The sequence below is a fragment of the Rhea pennata genome, chromosome 11, assembly GCF_028389875.1.
Source record: "Rhea pennata isolate bPtePen1 chromosome 11, bPtePen1.pri, whole genome shotgun sequence".
Classification (NCBI taxonomy): Eukaryota; Metazoa; Chordata; class Aves; order Rheiformes; family Rheidae; genus Rhea; species Rhea pennata.
Window position 1 is genome coordinate 11,808,001 of NC_084673.1, and position 21,347 is coordinate 11,829,347.

At 44.5% G+C, this 21,347-nt stretch overlaps 2 protein-coding genes across 2 annotated transcripts; both read left to right on the forward strand.

Moving 5' to 3' along the window:
• Window positions 1–81: 81 nt before the first annotated feature.
• LOC134145438 (nuclear pore glycoprotein p62-like) lies at window positions 82–12,886 on the forward strand. Its single transcript, XM_062584924.1, has 13 exons — window positions 82–134; window positions 339–641; window positions 1,996–2,396; window positions 3,510–3,620; window positions 4,060–4,188; window positions 5,515–5,610; window positions 6,680–6,791; window positions 6,939–7,083; window positions 7,466–7,515; window positions 7,636–7,770; window positions 8,457–8,568; window positions 9,429–9,495; window positions 12,113–12,886. Exons 2-13 carry the CDS (start codon window positions 352–354, stop codon window positions 12,202–12,204), a joined length of 1,740 nt encoding a protein of 579 aa, XP_062440908.1. The 5' UTR covers window positions 82–134; window positions 339–351; the 3' UTR covers window positions 12,205–12,886.
• Window positions 12,887–13,353: 467 nt separating this feature from the next.
• RBM41 (RNA binding motif protein 41) lies at window positions 13,354–20,265 on the forward strand. The gene is made up of 7 exons (XM_062584469.1): window positions 13,354–13,379; window positions 14,218–14,334; window positions 14,743–14,935; window positions 16,610–16,814; window positions 18,173–18,549; window positions 19,114–19,261; window positions 19,650–20,265. Exons 1-7 carry the CDS (start codon window positions 13,372–13,374, stop codon window positions 19,799–19,801), a joined length of 1,200 nt encoding a protein of 399 aa, XP_062440453.1. The 5' UTR covers window positions 13,354–13,371; the 3' UTR covers window positions 19,802–20,265.
• Window positions 20,266–21,347: the final 1,082 nt, after the last annotated feature.

The window sequence follows — 21,347 nt, forward strand, 5'->3', positions numbered from 1 at the left end:
GGCGGCAGAGGCGAGGGGCGGGCAGGGAGCGGCGCGTCACGCGCTGTCGGCCGGAAGGCTGCGTAACTAGCGTCATCAGCGGGCGCGGGCGGCGCGCGGGAGCTCGCGGGGAGGGAGCGCGTCGCCGCGGAGCGGTGAGTACCCGGGCCCGCAGCCCCCCACTGGCGGCCGCCCGCCCGCCCCGCCGGTGCCGCAGCCCCGCCGCGCGGTCCGGTCCGCTGGGCGGCGAGGCGGGTCTGGCCCCCCCGCCCGCGCACGTCGCTCGGGCCGTGGGGCCGGGCCGTGGGGCGCCGCCGGCCTTCCGAGGCCTGAGGGCGGCGCGGCCCTTTCTCTCGCAGGCCGCCGGCAGCCATGAACCAGTTCAGCTTCGGGTCGGGCGCGGCGGGAGGCGGCTTCACCTTCGGCACACCGAAGACGGCCGCCGCCGCCACCACGGCCGCGACCGGCTTCTCCTTCTCCACCTCCTCTGCCGCCTCGGGGGGCTTCAGCTTCGGGACGGCGGCGCAGGCGCCCGCCAGCAGCCAGCCGGCGGGGCTCTTCTCCCTCAGCACGCCGGCCACCACCGCGCAGCCCGCCGCCTTCAGCTTCGGCGCGCAGCCTGCCGCCACGGCGGCTCCGGCCGGCGCCGTGTTCTCGCTGGGGTGAGTGCCGCGGCCCCGCGCTCGCCGCCCCGGGGCGGGGGTGCTGCGCTTCGGGAGCGTTCTGGAAAGCACCTCAGAACCGAGCGAGCCCGCTGCTGTGCTGCTGTGAATCCACGCTGCGGTGCAGCACACTCAAAAAGGCATTTAACGAGGCGTCTTCTTCCCCCCATTCGCTTTTCCATGGGATATTAAGAACAATCAATTCTGTAATTTATTATGTTGCTGAAAGCTTTATGTTCATGTTGCTGCTTCTGAAACGGGAGTCTGTGCTGGCTGAATGAAGGGGAAGAAGAAAGAATTTGAGATCTTACATGTCTTTCCTGCTGTGGTCAAAACTTGGTGTTCAAAATCTGCCTTTACCTAAGCAGGACTATTCAGTCCTTTCAGGAGGCCATAAGCTTTGGAATGGGAATTTGTAGAATCATTTGTTCCTTCACACATTTTCCCTTTTGAAGTAGAAAAGTATGATTAAAACAGCCCAGGGAGATTCTGCTTGCTCTGATTTTGCCCAAGCAGTGGTAATGTTAATAGGAGTAGAGCGAAGGTTGCCAAGAGCCAACATGTTATTGATAGCATTGAAAAGGAGATGTTGCGTAGGTGTGAACTGTGATTTTACAATGTCATCTGCCTTTTGGTTGGGAAAGGGAAGAGACTAGAGAATGGTAGATAACTGGATTATTGGCCTTTTTTTTCCAGGTTTATCTCTTACTTTAGTATAAGAATAGAATAAGAATTTACTTTAGAATAGCGCCATTTTTAAGAAGGGTACTTGAGATAATTATATTAATGGCAAATAATGAAAAAGAAACTCTTTCAAAAAATACAGTTTCTTTCCTAGCTTATGCTTTTTTATTCTGCCAAATATGCAGCTGCTGCTACTCAGGAAGGCCTTTTGTCATCATTGTAGTTTGTTTGTTAAATTAAAAAAAAAAAGTCTCCATGTAAGAGAAGTGGAAAGGGAGTTGGATGGAGACTAGCAGTGGGAAGGTAGCTGGAAAAAAGTCTTGTGTTAGTCTGAAGCAGAGGTGGTGACAAGAATGTCACAGTCTTGTCACAGACAAGATCTGAGAGAAGAAGCTGTTCCATTCACATCACCATAAATGTTTTGGAGTGCCTTGATGGGAGGAGGTAATTAAGGAGGAGTCAGTAAAAATGGACTTGATGGTCTATATGATAAGAATTCTAATACAATCTGTACCAAAACTAGATGGCAGTTAGCTTGAAATATGAACCTGAAGTGCACATCTCTTTGAAATTAAGTGTCTTTTGCTGTCAGCAAATACTCTAGGAAAGCTGATTCTTAGCAGTTCACTGGATATGTCTCAAATGGATTACTTTATTTTTTTTTCCCTAGGGGAAATGCACCCAAATTAAATTTGGGAGGCAGTAGCACAACTCAAGCTACAGGTATCACAGGAGGCTTTGGATTTGGTGGCTCTGTACCAGCTAGTGTGCCCTCAAGTCAAATAGCAGCCCCATCTGGCTTTGTATTTGGCTCTGCTGGTACCACTACCACCACCACCACCACTACTACCACTCAGTCTGGGACAACTGGAGGGTTTAATTTTTCCAGTGGTAGTACAACTCAGACAGGAACACCCAGCTTCAATATCAGCACTGTAAGCAATGCAACCCCGCAAGCAGCACCCGCGGGGTTGACCTTTGGAACAGCACCTGCTGCTTCCACCACTACTGCCACCCTAGGAGCAACAACACAGCCAGCAACTGCCTTCAGCCTTGGGGGACAGTCCTCAGGTGAGTACCTGGGCTGGAAATGGGGGCTGTAATCAGAAAGCCTGCTGACCTGGAGGGCACCTGGGGCTGGTGTGTGCAGTTCTGCACACAAGTGCACTCATTAGGCAAGCAAGTATGTCTGTATCCATTTGTTTTTTAATGTTGCAACAGTTGGTAGAGTTTGTATGCATGTCTAAATGAATTAGTGAGTTTGCCACCTGGCTAGGTCAGTCTGATGAAACAAGGCATCTGTTTATGTGGGAAGTTTCTCAGAACAGCATTTTGGTTTAGCTGTTTCTTATGATATTTGAACTTAACACTGAAATGAAGTAACCTGTAAATCCTTAAATTCTGAACGGTCAGTCTTTATTTTGTGACTGTGTATGTGTGAAGTTGAAACTGTGAAGGTCATAAAAGACAAGTACAGTGTAAAATGGTATAGAAGGAAAGTAATTGCAGAGATAAGTGGGATACTGATGTTTGAATGTGCCTTGCAGAATTTTGAATGGCTTTGCTGTCAGTACTTTTTAGGCTGTTGGAGGTGGAGCTTGAGCATTATAAATAGGGATTCCTAAGCTGAGTGGTGTTTAAAAGTATTACTTAAGGGGTTGGAGTCTGAGGCTGAAATAATTCTGCCACTGAACAGAAGTGTCAGAGTTGCATTTGAAGTGCTTGAGTAAAGCTTTTGGTGGATTTGAGGGATATAGAGGCATGGTTGGGAGTGGTGAGGAAGGGGAGTGCTCTGCCCAGGATGCTGAGCTGCTGCTGCACTCGGGCAACAAACCTGTCTGTTTCTTCAGAGTCCAGCAAAAACTCAGCCTCCAACCTTCAAATATGTGTATTGGTGATAGTACAGTTCTCAGGAAGTATTGTTGCAGTGTGAGGGCTGAAGTTAGAATTGTTCTTAATCTGTGAATCTGTATTAGAATTGTTCTTTAAAGATTTTTGTACAACAAAGGAACTTGTTAGCTCTAGTTAATTTTCTTGAAACTGCAGAAATATTTGCTAAATTGAAATTAATATCTTCCTAAGAGATATTCTTATCTCCAACTTGAATAATGCAGTCATCAGTTTCTCCATAGCAACAGGTTCATCTTTTCTTGAATTTTTTATTTATGCTGCTACTTGTTTCAGGTCTAAACTTTGGATCATTGACTTCAACAGCAGCCACTAGTGCACCCACAGGAACGCTGACCAATAGTGCAAGCCAGGCACCCACTCTGTCCTTTGGAGCCAAACTGGGAGGTATGAGATGATTTAGGAAATAATGATTCAAAGTATAGAGAACCTCCTGTCCTTCTCATTTCTAGTTCTGTCTTCTGGAGTTTGGAAAAGGGGCTGGATATGTTTGTTAGTGTGAATTTACAGTGGCATCAGTAATCTGTGAAAGTTCACTGAACTGTCCTATTTAATGTACTAGATCTTGTACTATTCTGTGTGCAGAATTGTGTTCTGTAGTTTTTTTGCAGGGCATTGTGGAACAGAAGCACAAGAAAGTGCAAATGGTACATAGGAAAAGAGAGAGACTAGAGGAAGAATACAAGAAAGTGCAGAATTCTCTTGCACGCCAAAAAAAAAAAAAAAAAAAAAAAAAAAGAGATGCAAGTCTCAGTTTGGTTCTTCTGAAATGTGTTAGAGCTTGACAAGGATCTGCTTATATGAGACTTAACTGTTCTGTTTCTAGTAACATCCACAGCTTCTACGACTGCTGCTACCACCACAACTTCCCTTCTTGGTTCAACTGGGCCTACACTGTTTGCATCTATAGCAAGTTCCTCAGCACCAACGACATCCACCACCACAGGCCTCTCACGTAAGTCATAATATACAGAATTTATACACTGGAAGAATAATTGATGAGGACACTTCGTGGTATCTGTTGTTAATAAAGCTTCAGATGCTCTTTTAGGGCAATTAAAATAGTCAGCTGTCCTTGATGTTTGTCACTTTTCCTCTTGTTTCATAGCAAACTTTCTTTAGTGAATTATGGAAGGCTTTGTCCAAAACAAAGCATATTTAATTTCAGAGTGGGTAGGCAGAGTGGCAATTGTAGCTGTGTTTTTTTTTTTGTATTTTTTTGTATTTTTTTTCTCCTTCTTTTGAGGATAATAACACCACAACTGAGCTTTCTAGTGGTATATTAGCTTTGTGCCAGGCGGTGCTATGAGTCTGGCTGCATCTGCATTAACAAATGTTGACTCTTAAGTGTTCACAGTCTGTCTTTAAGAATGGAGTGGCCTGTGGAAGTGGAGATGCAATGTGGTAAAGCCAGATATTCACACAGCTGTATATGTGAAAGTTTTCTGGCAGTAACAAGCATGTTTCCCCTTGCAAGCTTATTTTCATGACAGGAAATACTTTATCTTATAACTTTAGGTAGTAGACAGGGCTTGACTGGAGTTCTAATAGCTCTTGTTTCCAGCCTGTAATGAGATGTTTCTATCTTTTTCCAAGCTCATGAGATGAAACACTTTAGCTTGATTTTGGAGGTTAGCTATAGTAAATGGCAAAAAAAAAAAAAAAAAGTTTTACCAGAGCTGTTACCTAATTATTTCATACCATAATACTGTCTTACACCCAACTCTGAAAAGTTAGATGTTTAAGACTGCTTTTAAGCCTTCAAGCATTCTCAGTGTGTGAAGATTTTTGAACCATTATGCTTAGATGATAATAGGTAAACTGCTTCCTGGCAATAAAGAATTGACAGCATGCTTTTGATAGCATGTTAAATTGTATTACTTTAACAAATAGACTCATGCAGGCCACTCTTAACATGTTTGTTCATATCTGAGAAGTTCATCCTTCAAATATCTGCCAGCATCCAGTATCTTCTGCTTATTTTAGCAGTTGATAACAGTTAAATGTTGGATGCTTCAAAATAAGTGAAGAGAAATGGTGGTAGCTTGGCACCTGAGTTAACAGAATTTCCTGAAAGGATCACAGAGCACTCTGGCTATTTTATAGTTTCATTATTTTTTTTTTCTTCATGTAGTGCTGGGATGTTCCCTCACCAAACAGCAATCACTGCTAACGCAAACAAAGATCAGGGGGAGATGAATGGACAGGCAGGGAAGAGCATAACTTTTCAAAGGGAACCCTTATGTAATGGGGTACTCAAACTCCTGTTTTCTGTTTACAGTGGGTGCCACTTCCACTGGTACAGCCGCTCTTGGAACTCTTGGATTTGGATTAAAAGTTCCTGGGACAACAGCTGCAGCAACAAGCACTGTGACTAGTAAGAACTACATGCTGTAAATAAACACTGAATTCAGTGTTCTGTAGTAATAAAGGGCCATGCTGATGTAGCAACACAGCAGTGATAACTTCTAATTCCCTCCAGTAATTGAAAACAGCAAAATATTTGTTTGGTTTTGATCTTTTTCACCCCCTGAATTCAGTTACAACTTTTAAGTCTATGTCCATAGTAAAAGACCTTGAGTGAGGACCTTTAGGGCTCTGTTCTAGTTTGGAGTAAGTAAAGTAAAACAGATTAGATACTACGCTAGCCCTCCTATGAAGTTGTAGAATTGATTTAAGAGGTTAGGGAGAGATGCCTTTATGATGGAAGGGAGAGGTCAAAGACTTGTGGGAGTGTTAGGCAGAGCTGTGTCTCTTCCCTCTGTTTCCATTCTGTTGTTTCTTCGATATTGTAAGTCTTAGAGTGTAGGATTTCACTAAAAATGCAGAGAAGTGTAGTATTTAAATGTCAACCTTCATGTGAAAACTGACAGCAAACTGCTGTTAAATAGTGTTGGGAAGCAGGACTAAGCATCCTTTTCTCGCTGAACTTATGTTTTCAGTGTTGTAACATGGGTGCTGCTCAGCTGTCAGGAACTTCTTAAGGCTTGTTTCTGGAGTGACTGTGAAGAACTTGAGATCAATGGATAGAAGTACTGCATGACTGGCTGACAGTACTGAGATGTTCTTTACCTTTGCAAAAAAACTTAGAAATTATTCTGCAAAAAGCACTGTAGCAGCAATCATGCCAGGCAGGAACTGGGTTTCCTGGTAGACCTATGAGGTCTAGTATTAAAATAACTAGGGGCTGTATTTGTTTGAATAATGCCCAGGACATATACAGGCTGATAATCCCACATTTTTAAATACCTGTTTGCAGGTATTTATAGTCCATTGCTATTGGTGTCAAGATGTTCCTCATTCCCTGCTTATCTCAAATGGGGTTCCCTTTTTGTTAGAAGGGACATACTTGACATAATACAGCATTGAAGTTAGTTGTAAATTGGATCTGTTCTTGATCTGTTAGATGTCCTCTTTAGTTGTTTAATATTAGTCTTTTCCTTCAGGCTCTTCCTCTGCTCCTGGCGTAAGCTTTGCTTTGAATCTTAAGCCATTAACTACCACTGGTACCATTGGAGCTGTGACTTCTACAGCTACAATAACCACAGCAACAACCAGGTGAGTGGGTTTTCTGTAACTATTTTTGATCTGGGCAATAGCTCTCTTAATACTAGTGTCTGGAGGAAGGGGAAATGGGTGCTGTTAGTTGCATTTATACTTTGACTTTTGATTTTGTGCTCTGTACTATCTTGTGCTGCTTCTCAGCGCACCTCCAGTGATGACTTATGCCCAGCTTGAGAGCTTGATAAACAAGTGGAGTCTAGAACTCGAAGATCAAGAGAAACACTTCCTTCATCAAGCTACGCAAGTTAATGCCTGGGATCGGACATTGATAGAGAATGGAGAAAAGGTAAGGTGATGTCTGGTATAACTTGATTTTTTTTAACTTAAATTTTTAAAAGATAAAGTGTTACAGATGCAGCAAGCCATCTAGTGGATCTCTGTTTTCTAAAGATAGACTGTCTAATATATTTGGATACTTTAAAAACCTAACAATATGTCTGTCTTGATTTTTAGGCATCAAAGCTTTAAAATCTGTTTTGAGTTATATGAACAAGTTATCAGAGTTCAGCTTTGAGTCAAAGTTTTATTAAATATTTTCTGGTCTACAAGCATATCTATTCCTTGTTTCTAGTAAATATTTGCATAGTACTTGTTTCCTCAGTTCTTCCATGCCTTTACCAGATGATCTCTGAATTTCCTTATCATTATTAAGTGTATTTTGTTTCTAGATTACTTCATTGCACAGAGAAGTAGAAAAAGTGAAGCTTGATCAAAAAAGGTAAACTATGGCCCTTGAGATGGTTTTATTTGCATCTTTTTGTGTAGAAGTCCTAGAATGTATGCCACATCTAAACCTGATCTAAGTTATGTTCAGTGCTAACGTTTCTTTTCTTTTCAGATTGGATCAGGAACTAGATTTTATTCTGTCACAGCAGAAAGAGCTGGAAGACTTGTTGACTCCTCTGGAGGAGTCTGTGAAGGAACAGAGTGGAACTATCTACTTGCAGCATGCAGATGAAGAAAGGGAAAGAACGTAAGAAATCTGCTGTGAACATGTGATAAGCAGACTGGGTGGTGTTCAATCAGAAGTAGAGTTAGGATGCATGACAATACTGAACAATAAATATTGAACTATTAGTATCAACCAAGCCTCTTTCACATCTGTAATCCTGTTTTATGCATTACAGTTTACATTTTGCCCATTAGAAATGAGGGAAGTGGCAACTGTAAGCTCCTTTAATCAGCATGAAAAGCTCTTTCAATGTGGATCTAACTAGTTCTTTTCCAAAAGTTTACTAGTTTTGGCATAATTTATTTTAAAAAGTGATTAATTACAGAAGTGATGAGAGCAGAAAGTCCTCTGCAGCTCAAGCATCCTTGTAAGCCTGTTAAAGTACTGAATCTTAGCAGGATGAAGTGTTTGGTTCAAGAGGCATGAATCTTGAAGAATCTTGTTTAATTCTGGCATTAACCTTCCAGAAAGCCCTCAGTAATATTGCACATTTATCTCCATAGATTATCACGAGAGCAAAGACATTAGGTGTCATCTAATCTGTGTACTAGAATGCCTGTCATTGTGCAGTTCCCATGTATCTGCCATGTTTTGGTTGAAAGGCATGGGTGATAATTTGTATTACCTGAAGATACTACAACTGGGAGCAGCAGGTCTTCTGAGGTGCACAGTGAATATTCTGACCTTGGTTCCTATGCATTTTGCAGATATAAACTGGCTGAAAACATAGATGCTCAGTTAAAGCGTATGGCACAAGATCTCAAGGACATCATTGAGCACTTGAATACATCAGGAGGCCCAGCAGACACTAGTGACCCAGTAAGTCCAAGCTCTATTTGCATGTTGATAAAGAGAGACAGAAGGTACTAACAGTTCTAACCCTTCACCTGTCCATTTGTGGATACTTTCCTGCTTGTGGTTTCAACCTTGGAAGAGTATTTTGTTGTATCCTTAAGCCAGTTCTCTTCTGGCAAGTCATTCTACCACAAAACAAGCCAGCCTGTCATAAAATTACTCTGGAATATATGTTAATTTCAAGAATATCTCATTCTAGTGTGAACTCCAGCTGTTTTTCTTGTTTACTTCTTATCTAGATAGCAAATTTTTTTTTTAAAAAAAACCAGCAACAGCTACTGCATTTTGTACAGAACTTGCCAAAAGGAAGATGCAGAGAAGGCTGCAAGATCAAAACTCTGAAGTGCCTCCAAAACATTTCCTACTAGTACATTTGCATTTGTGCTGAAGAAAATGAGATTTGAATTATGAGCTCTTTATTACATATTTTTATTACATATTAAATTGATCTTATATTCCTTTTTTTTTTAACTGATAAATGTTTCTTTTTCCCTGGAAAAATCCCTTTATTCAATAGATTATTGCAGACTTTTTTTTTCTCATTCAGTTTTATTCTTGCTATTTGGAGACTAGTATGATTAATGTGTGCATCTAAGGTCTGAATTTGACTCAGACCAAGCCACAGGGATATACTCCAAACAAATCTCCTTTCTTGCAATGTAGCATGGCTGCTGTACAGACTTTGGGAAAATAACTGCTAGTGAAGCTGTACATATAGGAAATCAGACAGCTTCATGTTTCAAGGTGCAGGGACAGGCTGGTTTTTGCCACTCTTGGGTTTTATGTACTGTAACAAATACCTTGTACCCTCTGTTTCTCTTCAGCTTCAGCAGATCTGTAAAATTTTGAATGCACATATGGATTCATTGCAGTGGATTGACCAGAACTCAGGTGAGAGTCTTCATGCAGCCTTTTATTCCTAAAAATATGAACTATGTTGTGTTTGCATGCTCATGTGGAAATGTTTCTTGAACATAATGAATTCTGAAGATTACTGAAGAATCTCTTCCCTCTTGCTTCAAAGTATACTTGTTGCTTCCTTGCTTGAAATCTCCTGACCTATATAGGTGTGCTGCTGAGAAGTAATTCCTGGTACACTACTAACATTTCACAAGAAACACTATTTGAAATGCATCAGTGTAAAGCAGAGGACTTGAACCTTGTTGTTTCTTCTATCAAAATACAGTTAAATGTGTAACCTTCTGAAATGTTCCTGTGTTTCCCTTTGGAATATGAAAGTTAGATTTTGGCTGTGGGGGGTGTTAATGTTAACCATCTGCTGCAAACTGTAGGAAAGGCAAGCTCAGGTAATATTCTGAACACCATATGTCTGCAAGTGCAGTAATTGAGTGAAAGTGTATTATAGTAGTAATAACTTGAAAAGGTAATGCAGACCAGAAGCTGCGTTTCATAGTGGAAAATTGGTAGTGTAGTTACTATTGTTTCTTGTCTTAGATTCAGTAGTATACCTGGGTGCTTCCAGAGCTCAACATTTTTAAAAACAGTGAACTGGCCCTCTTCCCTCTGCTTTTCTGATAGGAATTCTCCCTTTGTCAGATACTCAAAAATTGTTTTTCTATTTTTAACTGATGTTAGCAGCCACAAGGGAGCACTGTTGACTATAGTGGTGCTGCTCTCACAGTGCTGAATTGCAGCCATCTGGTTGCAGTACTGTCAAAGTAACTTATCTTGGATGAAAGTAGGCACACTTCCACCATATATATATATGTGTATATATATATTTTTAATGATACTGGTTTATGTCAGGATTGAATTTGGTGTTTTCTAGAAGATCTATGCTAACTTATGTATACTAAGCATGCATTTCATCTTGAAATTGATGTTGGTATGTTTCCTGTGGCATCAGAATTCTGGCTTTACTTACAGAATGAAGTTGAGGATGGCAATCTTTACAGGTTAACTTCTCTCTTTTAAAAACTTACTGGAAGGGAGAAGTTTTGCCAGTCATTTTGTGCTAGAAGTAATTTTTTTTTGCAAGTCAATAGTTATTATCTTTGCTAGGAACTGTATTTAAATGGTTCAGCTTCAGTGTGGTAGAGGAAGCCCTTCAGATAAGAAAGAAGCAATAAATCTCAAACTGCATAGCTTTTTACAATAATGATTCATGTGACTTGTATCTATGGAGATCAAGGAGAAGAATTCCTGTTATATGTACTTAAATGGTACATCGCAAAAGAACATGCGATTCTGAAGTAACCAAAATAGCTGTTGCCATTTGTAATTTAACAAGTAGGCCTGGGACGGATGCATTTTTAACACCTGATCTTAAAATATATCTGCACTGTACATAATGTTACAAACTGTTTCCTATGAGATACCTCCAGGGCTGTTTCACAAAAGCAGATGAGCTTTTTCTAAGCATTCATCTCTATTTGACTATTAATTTGTCAGACTTCTAAGAATTTTGTGCAACTTCAGCACCTTAATCAAGTTGTTAATTTTTGTTCAGCTTTTCTTGTGCCAAACCAATTAAATGGCTTTGCTGAACAGATGCATGATACTGCTCCTTTCATAAGATGGCCACAGTGAAGGGTTCATTTGGATGAGGGCTCCTTAAGTTTTGCCTCAACCAGTTACTTTCTTAGTTGTACCCAAGTTATGAATTGAACAGGATTAGATATGAGATAGTAAAGCAGATTTATTTTATGTCAATCACTTGTGTGGTGAATCTTTGAAAACTGACAAAATGAAAAGTAGGTAGGTATATTTCATATGTTACTGGAAGGTTCTGGGTTTGGCATACTATGGAATAAAACTTAAACTGGAATATCTCCAAGCTGCAGATTGTTGTAATGTTGCAGACATGTTGATTAACATCTAGTAAGGTTACATGAAATTAAATTAACTACCATAACCTTTGCAATACACAGTTTTTGGCATTAACTAAAGTTGTTAACCACTTACCTATATATTGCCAAATCAGTGCTCGCTCTGCAGGTAATGTGATCTATAATGTGCCTGCAAGTGATCAGCTTTTTGTTGTGATTGCACTTTTATATATTGACAGTTAAAAGGTTGTTATAATGGTGATGTTCTGCAAGAAAGAATGCAGACTTCTAATAGGTTGTAGTTAACTGGTAACTTGCAAAATTTTAAACTAGTTTAGCATGAGGTCAGTAGGAAGAACTTCAACATAGCAATTTTTCTGAAGTCGAAGGCCAGCTACAGTTACTGTTGAGGAAGGGTTTGCTTTGTTACCTTAAGCTGTGTGCTGAAATTACAATAGCCTGAAACCAGCTTGGCAGTGTCATGGCATGTTCCAGGGCTCTTCTGAATCTGCTTGCTAGTCCCTGAGTGCCACATAACACTTAGAACAATCTTCTATTTCTTGGAGATCTAACTGTTTTTTGTGGAGTTTTCTACTTTCCCTATGCAGTGTCAAAACTGAACTAATTTCAGAATCAAAAATACGTTTTCCTTCTGCAGGCTAAACTGTGCAAGGTTGTATTCTAGGCTAATGGGTCACTTTTTTCTTTCCTTCCCCCAGCCCTGTTGCAGAGAAAGGTAGAAGAGGTGACAAAGGTTTGTGAGAGCCGCCGCAAGGAGCAAGAGCGCAGTTTTAGAATCGCATTTGACTAAAAGACTCAGTGGTGTTAATATTCTAACCTGAAGTCCCATCTACATAGAAAACAGTTTGCAGACCTGGATTTAAAATTATGATCTGGATTTGTGTTTTTGTTTTTTATTTCAATAAAGTTTGCTTTTTTTTTTTTTTTTTGGCTAGTCTTTGCAGTGTCATACTGGAATTTAGTGAGTCCAGTCTGAGCGACTGCATAAAATTTGTGCTGAAAGTATGTGCTTTTGTCCTTTAATCTTTATAAATGCATGCCTGTAAGGGATTTAAGGTTCTGATTGAAAATATTTAAGCTTATATTCAGGTTCTTATGAGAAGGTTTGAACAGGTGTCCTGCCAAGGGGTGTAGAAGTCTGACAACTGCAGATGCTCAGTATCTGCATGCTGGCATAAATGTGTTTAAACTGCGTATGCTTCCAGTTCTGGAAGTGGGGCTTTTTCCTGCTTTTTTGTCAATAAACCTTTTCTGTGCTTGTACCTTCCAGTGTTTCCAAAGCACCTGCACGTAAGCAGAATTTGTGAGTTGAAAAATATTAGATGTGCAAGTAGAAAAATGGTACATATGTTGTGGTGGGTTGTGGAGCTTGTTTTTTCCACAAGGTATGAGAAAGAATGCAGTGAACAGTCTCTGAAGACTTTAAAGGATACAGTAATGTCATTTTTTAATTAAAATGTTATTTTAATGCACATTCCCGTATCTTTTTACTAATACAGGAAAATAACCCTTTTTTAGCAGAACTGTGCTAGTACTTGATTCTGAATGCTGTGAAAGGATGCGAATGTCCTATTATTTGTTTATCCTTGCTCCGATTCGCCCTATGTCTTCTCCCCTGGAAAAGGGGGAGAGGGCCTGGTTACTACAGTACTTCGCTGGTTTTTAATGGCGTGAACTTCCTTGCGTGTTCTTTACCTCCCTTCCTCCGGGGTGCGACCCTTCTCCTCGCTCTGAGGAAAGGAGGACCGGCTCCGTCCGTGTTCCGGCCGTTGCCCCTCGGCGCGTAGGGGACGCGAAGGGCTGAGGCGGGAGCGGATGGCGCAGTGGGCCCGCCCGTCGCGCGGCGCCCGCCCGCACTACGCGTCCCGGCAGCCCCCGCGGCGGCCGCCCCCGCCGCCGGGCGGAGCGCCGCTCGCGGGCGCTGCTGGGAGTTGGAGGCGCAGCGGGGGCCGCGGCCATGCGCAGGTGAGGGGCGCGCGGGGGCGGCGGCGCTGCCGTGGGGTGGGCGCGCGGGCGCCGCGGGGCCTCCACGCCCAGCTCGGGTTAAACGGCCGGATCCTGTCAGCGGGGAGGCCCCGAGCCGCGCGTTGCGGGGGGAGCCGGGGCGGCTGCGAGGCCTCCGCGGTAGCGCAGCTGCTTGGCCCGGGCCGGCGGCTCGTAACAGCCACCCGGAGGGGCTGCGGTTTCGCCTGCCGCTCTGAGGCCGACGGCGCGGCTCCGCGCCGTGCGGGGGAGGGTGGTCGCCGGGAGGGCAAGCAGCGGCTCCCCCCGGCCCGGCGGTGAGACGCGGAGACGCTCCTGCCAGCGCTTGTTTCGTCCTGGGCGGCGAGCGGGAGGCGGCGTCTGTGCGTGGAGCTGGGCCTGCCCAGGAAGGGCAGGCTTAGCCTAGGAGCGGATGCTGCTAAAATTCCCGGTTTCTTTCTTCTCTTACGTAGATTTATTTATTTTCTTTTTTTTTTTGGGGGGGGGGTAGAGTTACTTGAAACTAGGCAATGCTTATTTAGATAACAGAAAACAACCCTGCATGAATAAAAATGACAAGATTGTATGTGTAGTTAAACAACAATAATAAAAATACTCTCTGAGGTATTTCTAATGTTCTTAAAAATAGCTGTAAATCTGCTTGCTTTTTAGTTAACATTAGTGGGAGTTTTTTGGGTCAATCTGGTTCTGGTTTCTTGTCCTCTTTAAATCCCCCCAGAAAGTGTCAAGGAGGTGGAGAGACTCTAATGGTAGTGGGTTGAGAGTGTTCTTTTCCTGTTGCCTTACTGACCACCACTGTGTTGCTTTTGTGTTTCCCCAGAGTCAACACCAGCCTGTCCAGCGATGACCTCCTCCTGGAAGACTTGGAGACAGAAGGAGAGAGGCAGCTGAAGAGCCTCCTTCACCACCAGCTTGATACCAGTGTCTCTATTGAACAGTAAGTCCTGATCTGGCCAGCAGAGCCTAGGGTGCTAGGGTATCCTAACTAGAAAGCTGTGTTTTGTGCAGTGAGCCACGTAAGCAAAAACAGCTGCACAAATCCTCCTTCCTTTGTAGTATCTATTACCTGGATGTTTCCAGTAGGAGATAAGCACGCTTGATCTTCTGGGACAAATGCCAGCAGCAATTTATTTTGACTTAGTAGGCCTCTTGCCTGGGAGAAAAGCAGGCTGAGGTAAGGGCTTATGCAGGGATCTGGGGAGCGTGGTTGGGCTGTGTTTCAGAAACCCAGTCTCTGCCTAGATGGGGCAGGACAAAGGGTCAGTGGGAGAAGCCAACTCCTTCCCACTCCCCACTGTTTCTCAGTATGAAGGAGTTTCTACTGTTCTGTTGCTTTGGGTTACAGGTGTAAATCAAAGCGGAGATGCTTTGCCCCTGCAGCTTTTTACAAGCCTTTTGGGGAAGAGGCCGCGGGGGCTTTGACCTTGTCACAGTTCCAGGCCCTGCAGGAGAGCGACAAAGAAACTGCATCTCTCCGGGAACTGGGGCTCTCGGACTCGGAGATCCTGCTCTGGAAGAACCGGGCTTCAACAGAGAAGGTGAGAGGCCCCTGTATGCATACGAGTCTCTTCAGCCTCATAGCCTGTGGCACCTTTGTGGAAAATTCAAGCCTTGTATAATCCCTTGAGTAAGGGTAGCCACTCCATGTGATCTCTTGCCTTCAGACCATTAGAGTCAGACATTTCTTTTAGCCTGTTTTCTTTGGTTAAAGAGTCTGTGCCACCAGCCAGAAAGGTGGTCCTTGGGAGCACAGCAAGACCTGCTTGTATTCCTGCCTCTGTTACGGAGCATCTTGATGATTTTTAGCAAATCATTTTGCCTTTTTATATCACTGAAATAAGATATTAAAATCTGGAGGAGGGGAAGGAGGAAACATTTCAAAGCACCAAAACCTCCTTTCCCTGGATTACATGGCGGGCTTAGGATAGCTGTTTGTAAGGAAGATTTTGCATGTGCTCCTCAAAGGCTTGCAGATTTGTCAGGGAACAATAGGTAGCAGTGCAGAGCTGTTTGACCAAGTATGTTACTGGAGTGACATACTCATTTAAGAGCGTAGTTTGCAGCAAAGCAGTGCTAAAGCAGGCCAGGGAAGCAGCTTCTTCCTTTCCCTTCCTTTACCCATTTCTTTCACTTTTCAGAGACTAAGGGCTGTTGTAGTCAGTTTGTGTTAAGTGCTCTGGAGTGTCCTTCTCTCAATATGGTAAAGCAGAAGGCTCGAACAGGACTTGAGCTGACTCTTGGCTTCCCTCCAACTCTACCTCCTCTTGCTGAGCAGTAGCTTTGTGTGGAAGGAAGCAGTAAGTCAGTGGTAATCATGGGTTTGTCTCTCCAACTGAAGTCATCACCTCAGTGTTTGAATGCAAACCCAGCTCTGGTGTAGCCTGTATTCAGGTTGGGTTAAGGAAAGGGGGTGGTGTTGCTTTAAGGTGAAAATTAATGCCAACAGCACAATCTGTTAGATTTGGTACAAAATCAGTCTAGGGAAATTTAGAGATAAAAAAATACAATGGCAAACACTATTCTGATAGAAAGAGTCAGTGACATTAGGATATATTTTCTGCAGCTCATGGAAGTAGAATAATATTTAGAGAAAAGCTCCAGCCTAGCAGAGATGTGCAACTTTGTATGTGGAGGGCCCCAAGTGACAAATTCTATCAAAGAGGAATCAGCTGAGACAAAGAGGACTCTGGATTGCCTGTGGAGCTCTCAGCAAGCCATCAGTGCAGGCTTTTCTTATTTTCAGCTGTTGAATTGTAGCTCTTTTGAAAACAAGGGTGCTACAAATGGTTTCCTAGAATTGCTTTTCCATATAAACAGCCTTTTGTGCTCCAGGGAAGCTGTGAAATGGTGAATAAAAGCAGGGCAGATATAGGCCAATGCAGTCAGGAGGGAAGGGAGAGACACCCTTGGGAAAATGTCTGTTAGACTGTGATCTGGGGCAGGAGAAAGCCTGATTTCTTGCCTGAGGCAGAGGGATCTGCCACAGTAATTATGAAAGAATGGAATTTGAGAAAATAAAATCCACCTACAGCCCCAGACAACAATGGGTTCTCTGAATTCTGAAAAAGATTGATGGGGAAAAATAAAAATGCCCTTCGGATGCTTCCTGGCTGTACCCACTCCAGAGTTGGAGGATGTGAAGTTTGACTGTGAGCCAAGCCTCTGAAGAGAGGCATGTGCTGCATCTGAGCAGAGCTGTGCATGTCTTCCAGGGCTCAGGACTGGGAGCGGCCCCTGAGGCCACGCAGGACCGACTCCATGCCATCCAGGAGAAGATGGAAGAGCGTCAGCGCATACTCTCTCTACCCCAGAGGTTTGCTGGCAGCAAGCAGCTGAGCCGGCGGGAGATGGAGATTGAAAATGCACTCTTTCAGGGAACAGACCGTCATTCCTTCCTCCGGGCGCTCTACCACCAAGGTATCTGGGCCTGAGGCTGTTCCTGCCTTTGCTCCAGATGGGAGAACTGAGGTGTGTGGGAGTCCAACACATTTCTGTCTGCACTTCTGCCCCTGTTGACATCATTCTGTTTTAGCACTGTGTGGGAGGAGATTTTTTTCCTCTCTTGTGTGAGCAAATAAACCCTTCAGACACTCCTTTCCACTTTAATATAGCCATCCCTATGGTTGGAGAGCTGTGCTGTGCATCTTATTGATGTGCTGTGAGTACTGCACAGCCCAGTGCAGTACCTGAAATAACAGCTGATGTTTTGGTGTTGTAGAGCCTGGAGGTTCTCACTGAGGACAGAGCTGCACTGAGTGAAACAAGGGGGCTGTGAAGGACTAGATACTGTTCTTCCGTAACTTAACAGAAGTCTCGCAGTGGGAGGGAAGCAAAGGCATAGAGCAAATAGAAGTGTCTTGTTAAAGGCCCCTCAGTAAATCAGTAGCAAGAGGTGGAAATAGAGCCTAATTGCTGATTCCCAGATGACAGCACTGTCCATGGGATAATACTACCTCTCACCCCAGCAGTGCTCTCCCCTAGCCTGAGGTTTAATGTGACTTTTTGAATAGAGAATCTAGCATTGCCCAGAAATGTTGCAAACTGCTCTCTTTGCTTTAGCTGGAGAACATGCAAAAGTGAAGCTCCTGTCTGGTTTTGTGTGTAAGACAGGGTTAAATAGATAATAAGTTGAGGAAGAACACTGCTTTGATTTGGGTTAATGCTGTTCCAGCTTTAACATACAGCTGACTCCAGCATCCTCTGGTCCCTGCTCCCCCTTATGGTGTTACAGCAGTGTTGCTGCAATTAGGAAAATCAAGAGGCAGCAAAGTTGAGGCTGGTAGAAGCCCGTTTCATTTCTGTCCTCGCTTCTATTAAATGCAGTAAAGGAATGTCATTGGTACATCCCTGATATTGACCTTCTTTATATCCATTAGTTTAATTTGATGATGTTCCTGGAAGCAAAATACCAAGTTAAATCAGCATGGTATATCCTGGTCATGCAGGAACAGGAGGAAGGAATTACTAGACTGTGCTGAAATGTGGTTGCAGATAAGCTAATGAGATCATCTGCAGAAAAATGAGCTCTCTACAAAGCACTAGTGGAGCTGCTCCTCTCTGCAGGTCTGTCCTGAGTTAGTATACTGATACTTGCTGGCTGTTGGAATTGTTCTTCCTGTTTTAAGTAATCTGGAAGTCCTAGATGGCAGGTGTCTGGAGGTTTGCCTAGAAAGGGGCTTCTCTTGTTTTGGGGTCCTGTCAGTTTCCTCCTGAAGTCTTCATTTTCCAGGTTGTTGGTGGTAGTAACTTTATGATGTTTCTCCATGGTGGGTTAGATGACACTCAGAAGAGGATAGCAAATGAAAAGGACCCCATGGTTCACCTGGAGACTGTTTATCAAGAGCTACTGAGCAAGCAGTTGCCTGAGGAGCTCCAGCCTACAAAGAATGATCCATGCTTGCCCCCTTCTGTGGCCCCAAAGGGGCCTGTGTTCGAGGAAACATTGCTCCCAGAGCAGGGAGAGCAGGCAGAGCAGGAAACAAGTACCAGCCTTCCTGCAGCAAAGCCCCAGCAGTCCCCACCAAGGCCTGTGACTATAAAAGAGCCTGTGGAGTTTGTCCTGGAAGAAGAGATCTGTAAGAACCGGCTCTCAGAGGAAGAGCTCCGGAGTATCCCCAGGTTTGCCTCCTACCATCCTGGGGAGCCCAGCAAGGTATGTTGAGTTGTAACCAGGGTGTATTCATCTTCCTAGCTAAAATGTCCTAAAGCCCTTTCTGCGAAAGTTTTTCCTCTGTGCTATTGAATGGCTGTTGTCTGGAGAGTGCCTGCTTGATCCTCCCTGCCAAAAGGGAGCAGCCTCTGCTGTGGAAGAGAAGGGGCCCTTTGACCACAGCAGGAAGTCACCTTGTCTGGCAAATAGCTGCACTTCAGACTTCAGTCCTTCCTGGCTCTAGGGAATCTCTAGATATGAGACCAGCCGTGGCTTTGTTCAAACTGTGTTTAACTGGTACCTGGAGCTTGTGACGCTTTATAAGTAACTGGTGCTGTCAGCAACTTGCACAGAGACAGCACAATGATGCCTCAAGTCCAGTGTTGCCTCTCTCTGCACCCGCCTCTGTCTTTCTAACTCCACTGTCAGTGTCGAGGGGAAGGACAGACTCTGGGGTGACAGAGGGGTTGAACTAATTCATCAGTGTGAGGTGCATAGGTTGGGACTAAGTTGAGAATCAATCCGTTTGCATGGTGCAGGCCAGCTGACCCTCTCTCTTGGGAATAGGTGCTGTATTTGAAGAACTTGGGCCCTCGAGTGACAATGAAGGACCTAGTGTCCTTGTTTGCTCGGTTCCAGAAGGAGAACAGCCCACCAGTCCAGTTTCGCCTGCTGAGTGGTCGGATGAGGGGTCAGGCTTTCATTACCTTCCCCGGTGAGTTGTTTCTTCGTGCCTTACAGGTCTTCTCTGACACGTGAAGGTGCCACCTCTGCTCCACAGGGCACTGCTCCAATGCTCTATGGCCAATATTCCATGGAGCAAGAGGTGAATTCAGTCCATTGCCTTTGCATCATGCCTGCAATCTTTCCCCTGGACTGAGAGGCCCGTCAAGACACAGGAGATGCAATCTGTTATGGGTTGTATTCACTGTCACTCTGGCTGTGCAGTCGCATCCCTGTGCTCGATCAAGATGATGATCAAGGGTCCGTGAGCCAGGAATGTATACGCCAACATCATGTGTGTCCGTGCCAAAACTTGCTAGGTTTGTGTTGAGGCTCGTGACCTGTATGTAATCTGAGCCCATTTTGCTTTCTTGTTGCAGATACTCAGTCAGCACAGAATGCAATGCAGCTGGTGAATGGGTACAAACTGCAGGGGAAGCCACTGGTTATCGAATTTGGAAAAAGCAAGGGGCACTTGTCAGAGCCTGACACCCCCTCCCTCTGTACTGGAGAGAGCCCCCCTGACAAGTAGAGGATGGATAATCTGGGGACCTTGTGGATTTGCATGGGCCATGGGAACTCCTTGGCTTGGGAACTCAGAACTGGTTCAGTAAAGGACTGTTGGAAGCTAACACATAGGTCTATAAATCTGCAAATAGGGAAGGGAGAGAGTGGGGGACAAGGCTCTTTGAGTGATGTGGGAGAAGAGAGCTCCTTCCTAGCCTGAGGCAGAGGGGAAGCTCACAGTGAGGTGAATATGGCCTCTGCCAGTGTAGAGCATGGCTTGCCTCTGGTTTGAGGGCACCTGAGGATCTTTAAGTGTTGTGTGAAATCTGGGCTGTGTGTGCCCATCTGTGTACAGTTCCAGCGTTGTCTTTGCACTGTTAGCATATACAGGCTTTTTCCTCCTGGTCTACACTTCTGTATCTGCCTTCTCAGCCCTTTGTGGGAAAGGAGGAGAGAGGAAACTGTATGAATAAATGCACTTAAATGGTATTTTCTTAGTATGTGTTTATTCGCCTTTGTCCGGTGCAAGTTCTTCTAGAGCCAAGTGCGCTACACGTTCATGATGCAGGATTGTGTCAGTAGAGTTCAGTTCCTGGCCTCTGTGTTGGGAGCTGGAGTTCCCTACTGTTGCAGTGATTGGTGAGGCTGCTGTTTAGTCTCTGACAGCAGATACAGTGCTTTGAGAGAAGGGAGAAATGCTGCCCCTTTTCTTGATTTGTCAATTTTGATCTCTTAAAAGCCCTGTAGCTTGGAGGATGGTGGCTCTCACAAGGAACCACTGCAGCAGAGGCCATGGTTGATCTGATAACCTGTTCTACCTCTCTTTGTGAACAGGGCAAGCTGATGTCATATGCTTCCCACATTTTTCTGCCATTTCCGGGAGAGCTGCGTTCAAGTTCTTGTTGATGCTGATTGAGGGAACCAAGGCTTTCCCAACAGAACTGAGTTGCAGATTTCCTCTGCAGTCTTAAATATAGCCATGCAGAGAAGAGGTGACCATTCCCAAGAAAAGCCCTGTTTCTCCCTGACACCGTATCCCCTTCCAATCTGCTTGACTCTTTTTGCAGTTGTCCTTCTTGTAAATGCACAGATTACAAAAAGCACAGATATGGACCTGGATGCTGGCCAGGGCTGCACTGCGTACAGACTTGATCTACTGGGGAGGAAAGCTTTCAGGTTTGGGGCAAACTGAAAAATCAAAATAGAAGAAAGGCTTTGGCTTTGCCCAGCCCTCACAGGCACTGAGCAAACCGTCTTTGCCCTGGTACTGGTACACTTTGTCCTTTCAAAGCTGGGAGGCCTGAGGGACACGTGGCATGCAAAATGCCTGGAGACCGTTTGGGACAGGGGCTGGGGGCTGCTGTGTCCGGAGGAGCCGGCGTCACCGCGGAGCCATTGTGCGTCTCCGTGGGGAGCGTTCTGCCGCCCTGTGTCCGCAGCGCGAGCCTGCGGCACAGCCTTCCGCCATGGCCGTGCAGGAGGGCGTGCCGCAGGTAGGTCCCAAGGGCTCCTTCCTCTCCTTCCCCCCAGAAAGCCACCCTGCCTCCTCCGGAGGGAGAGCACCGGCCTCG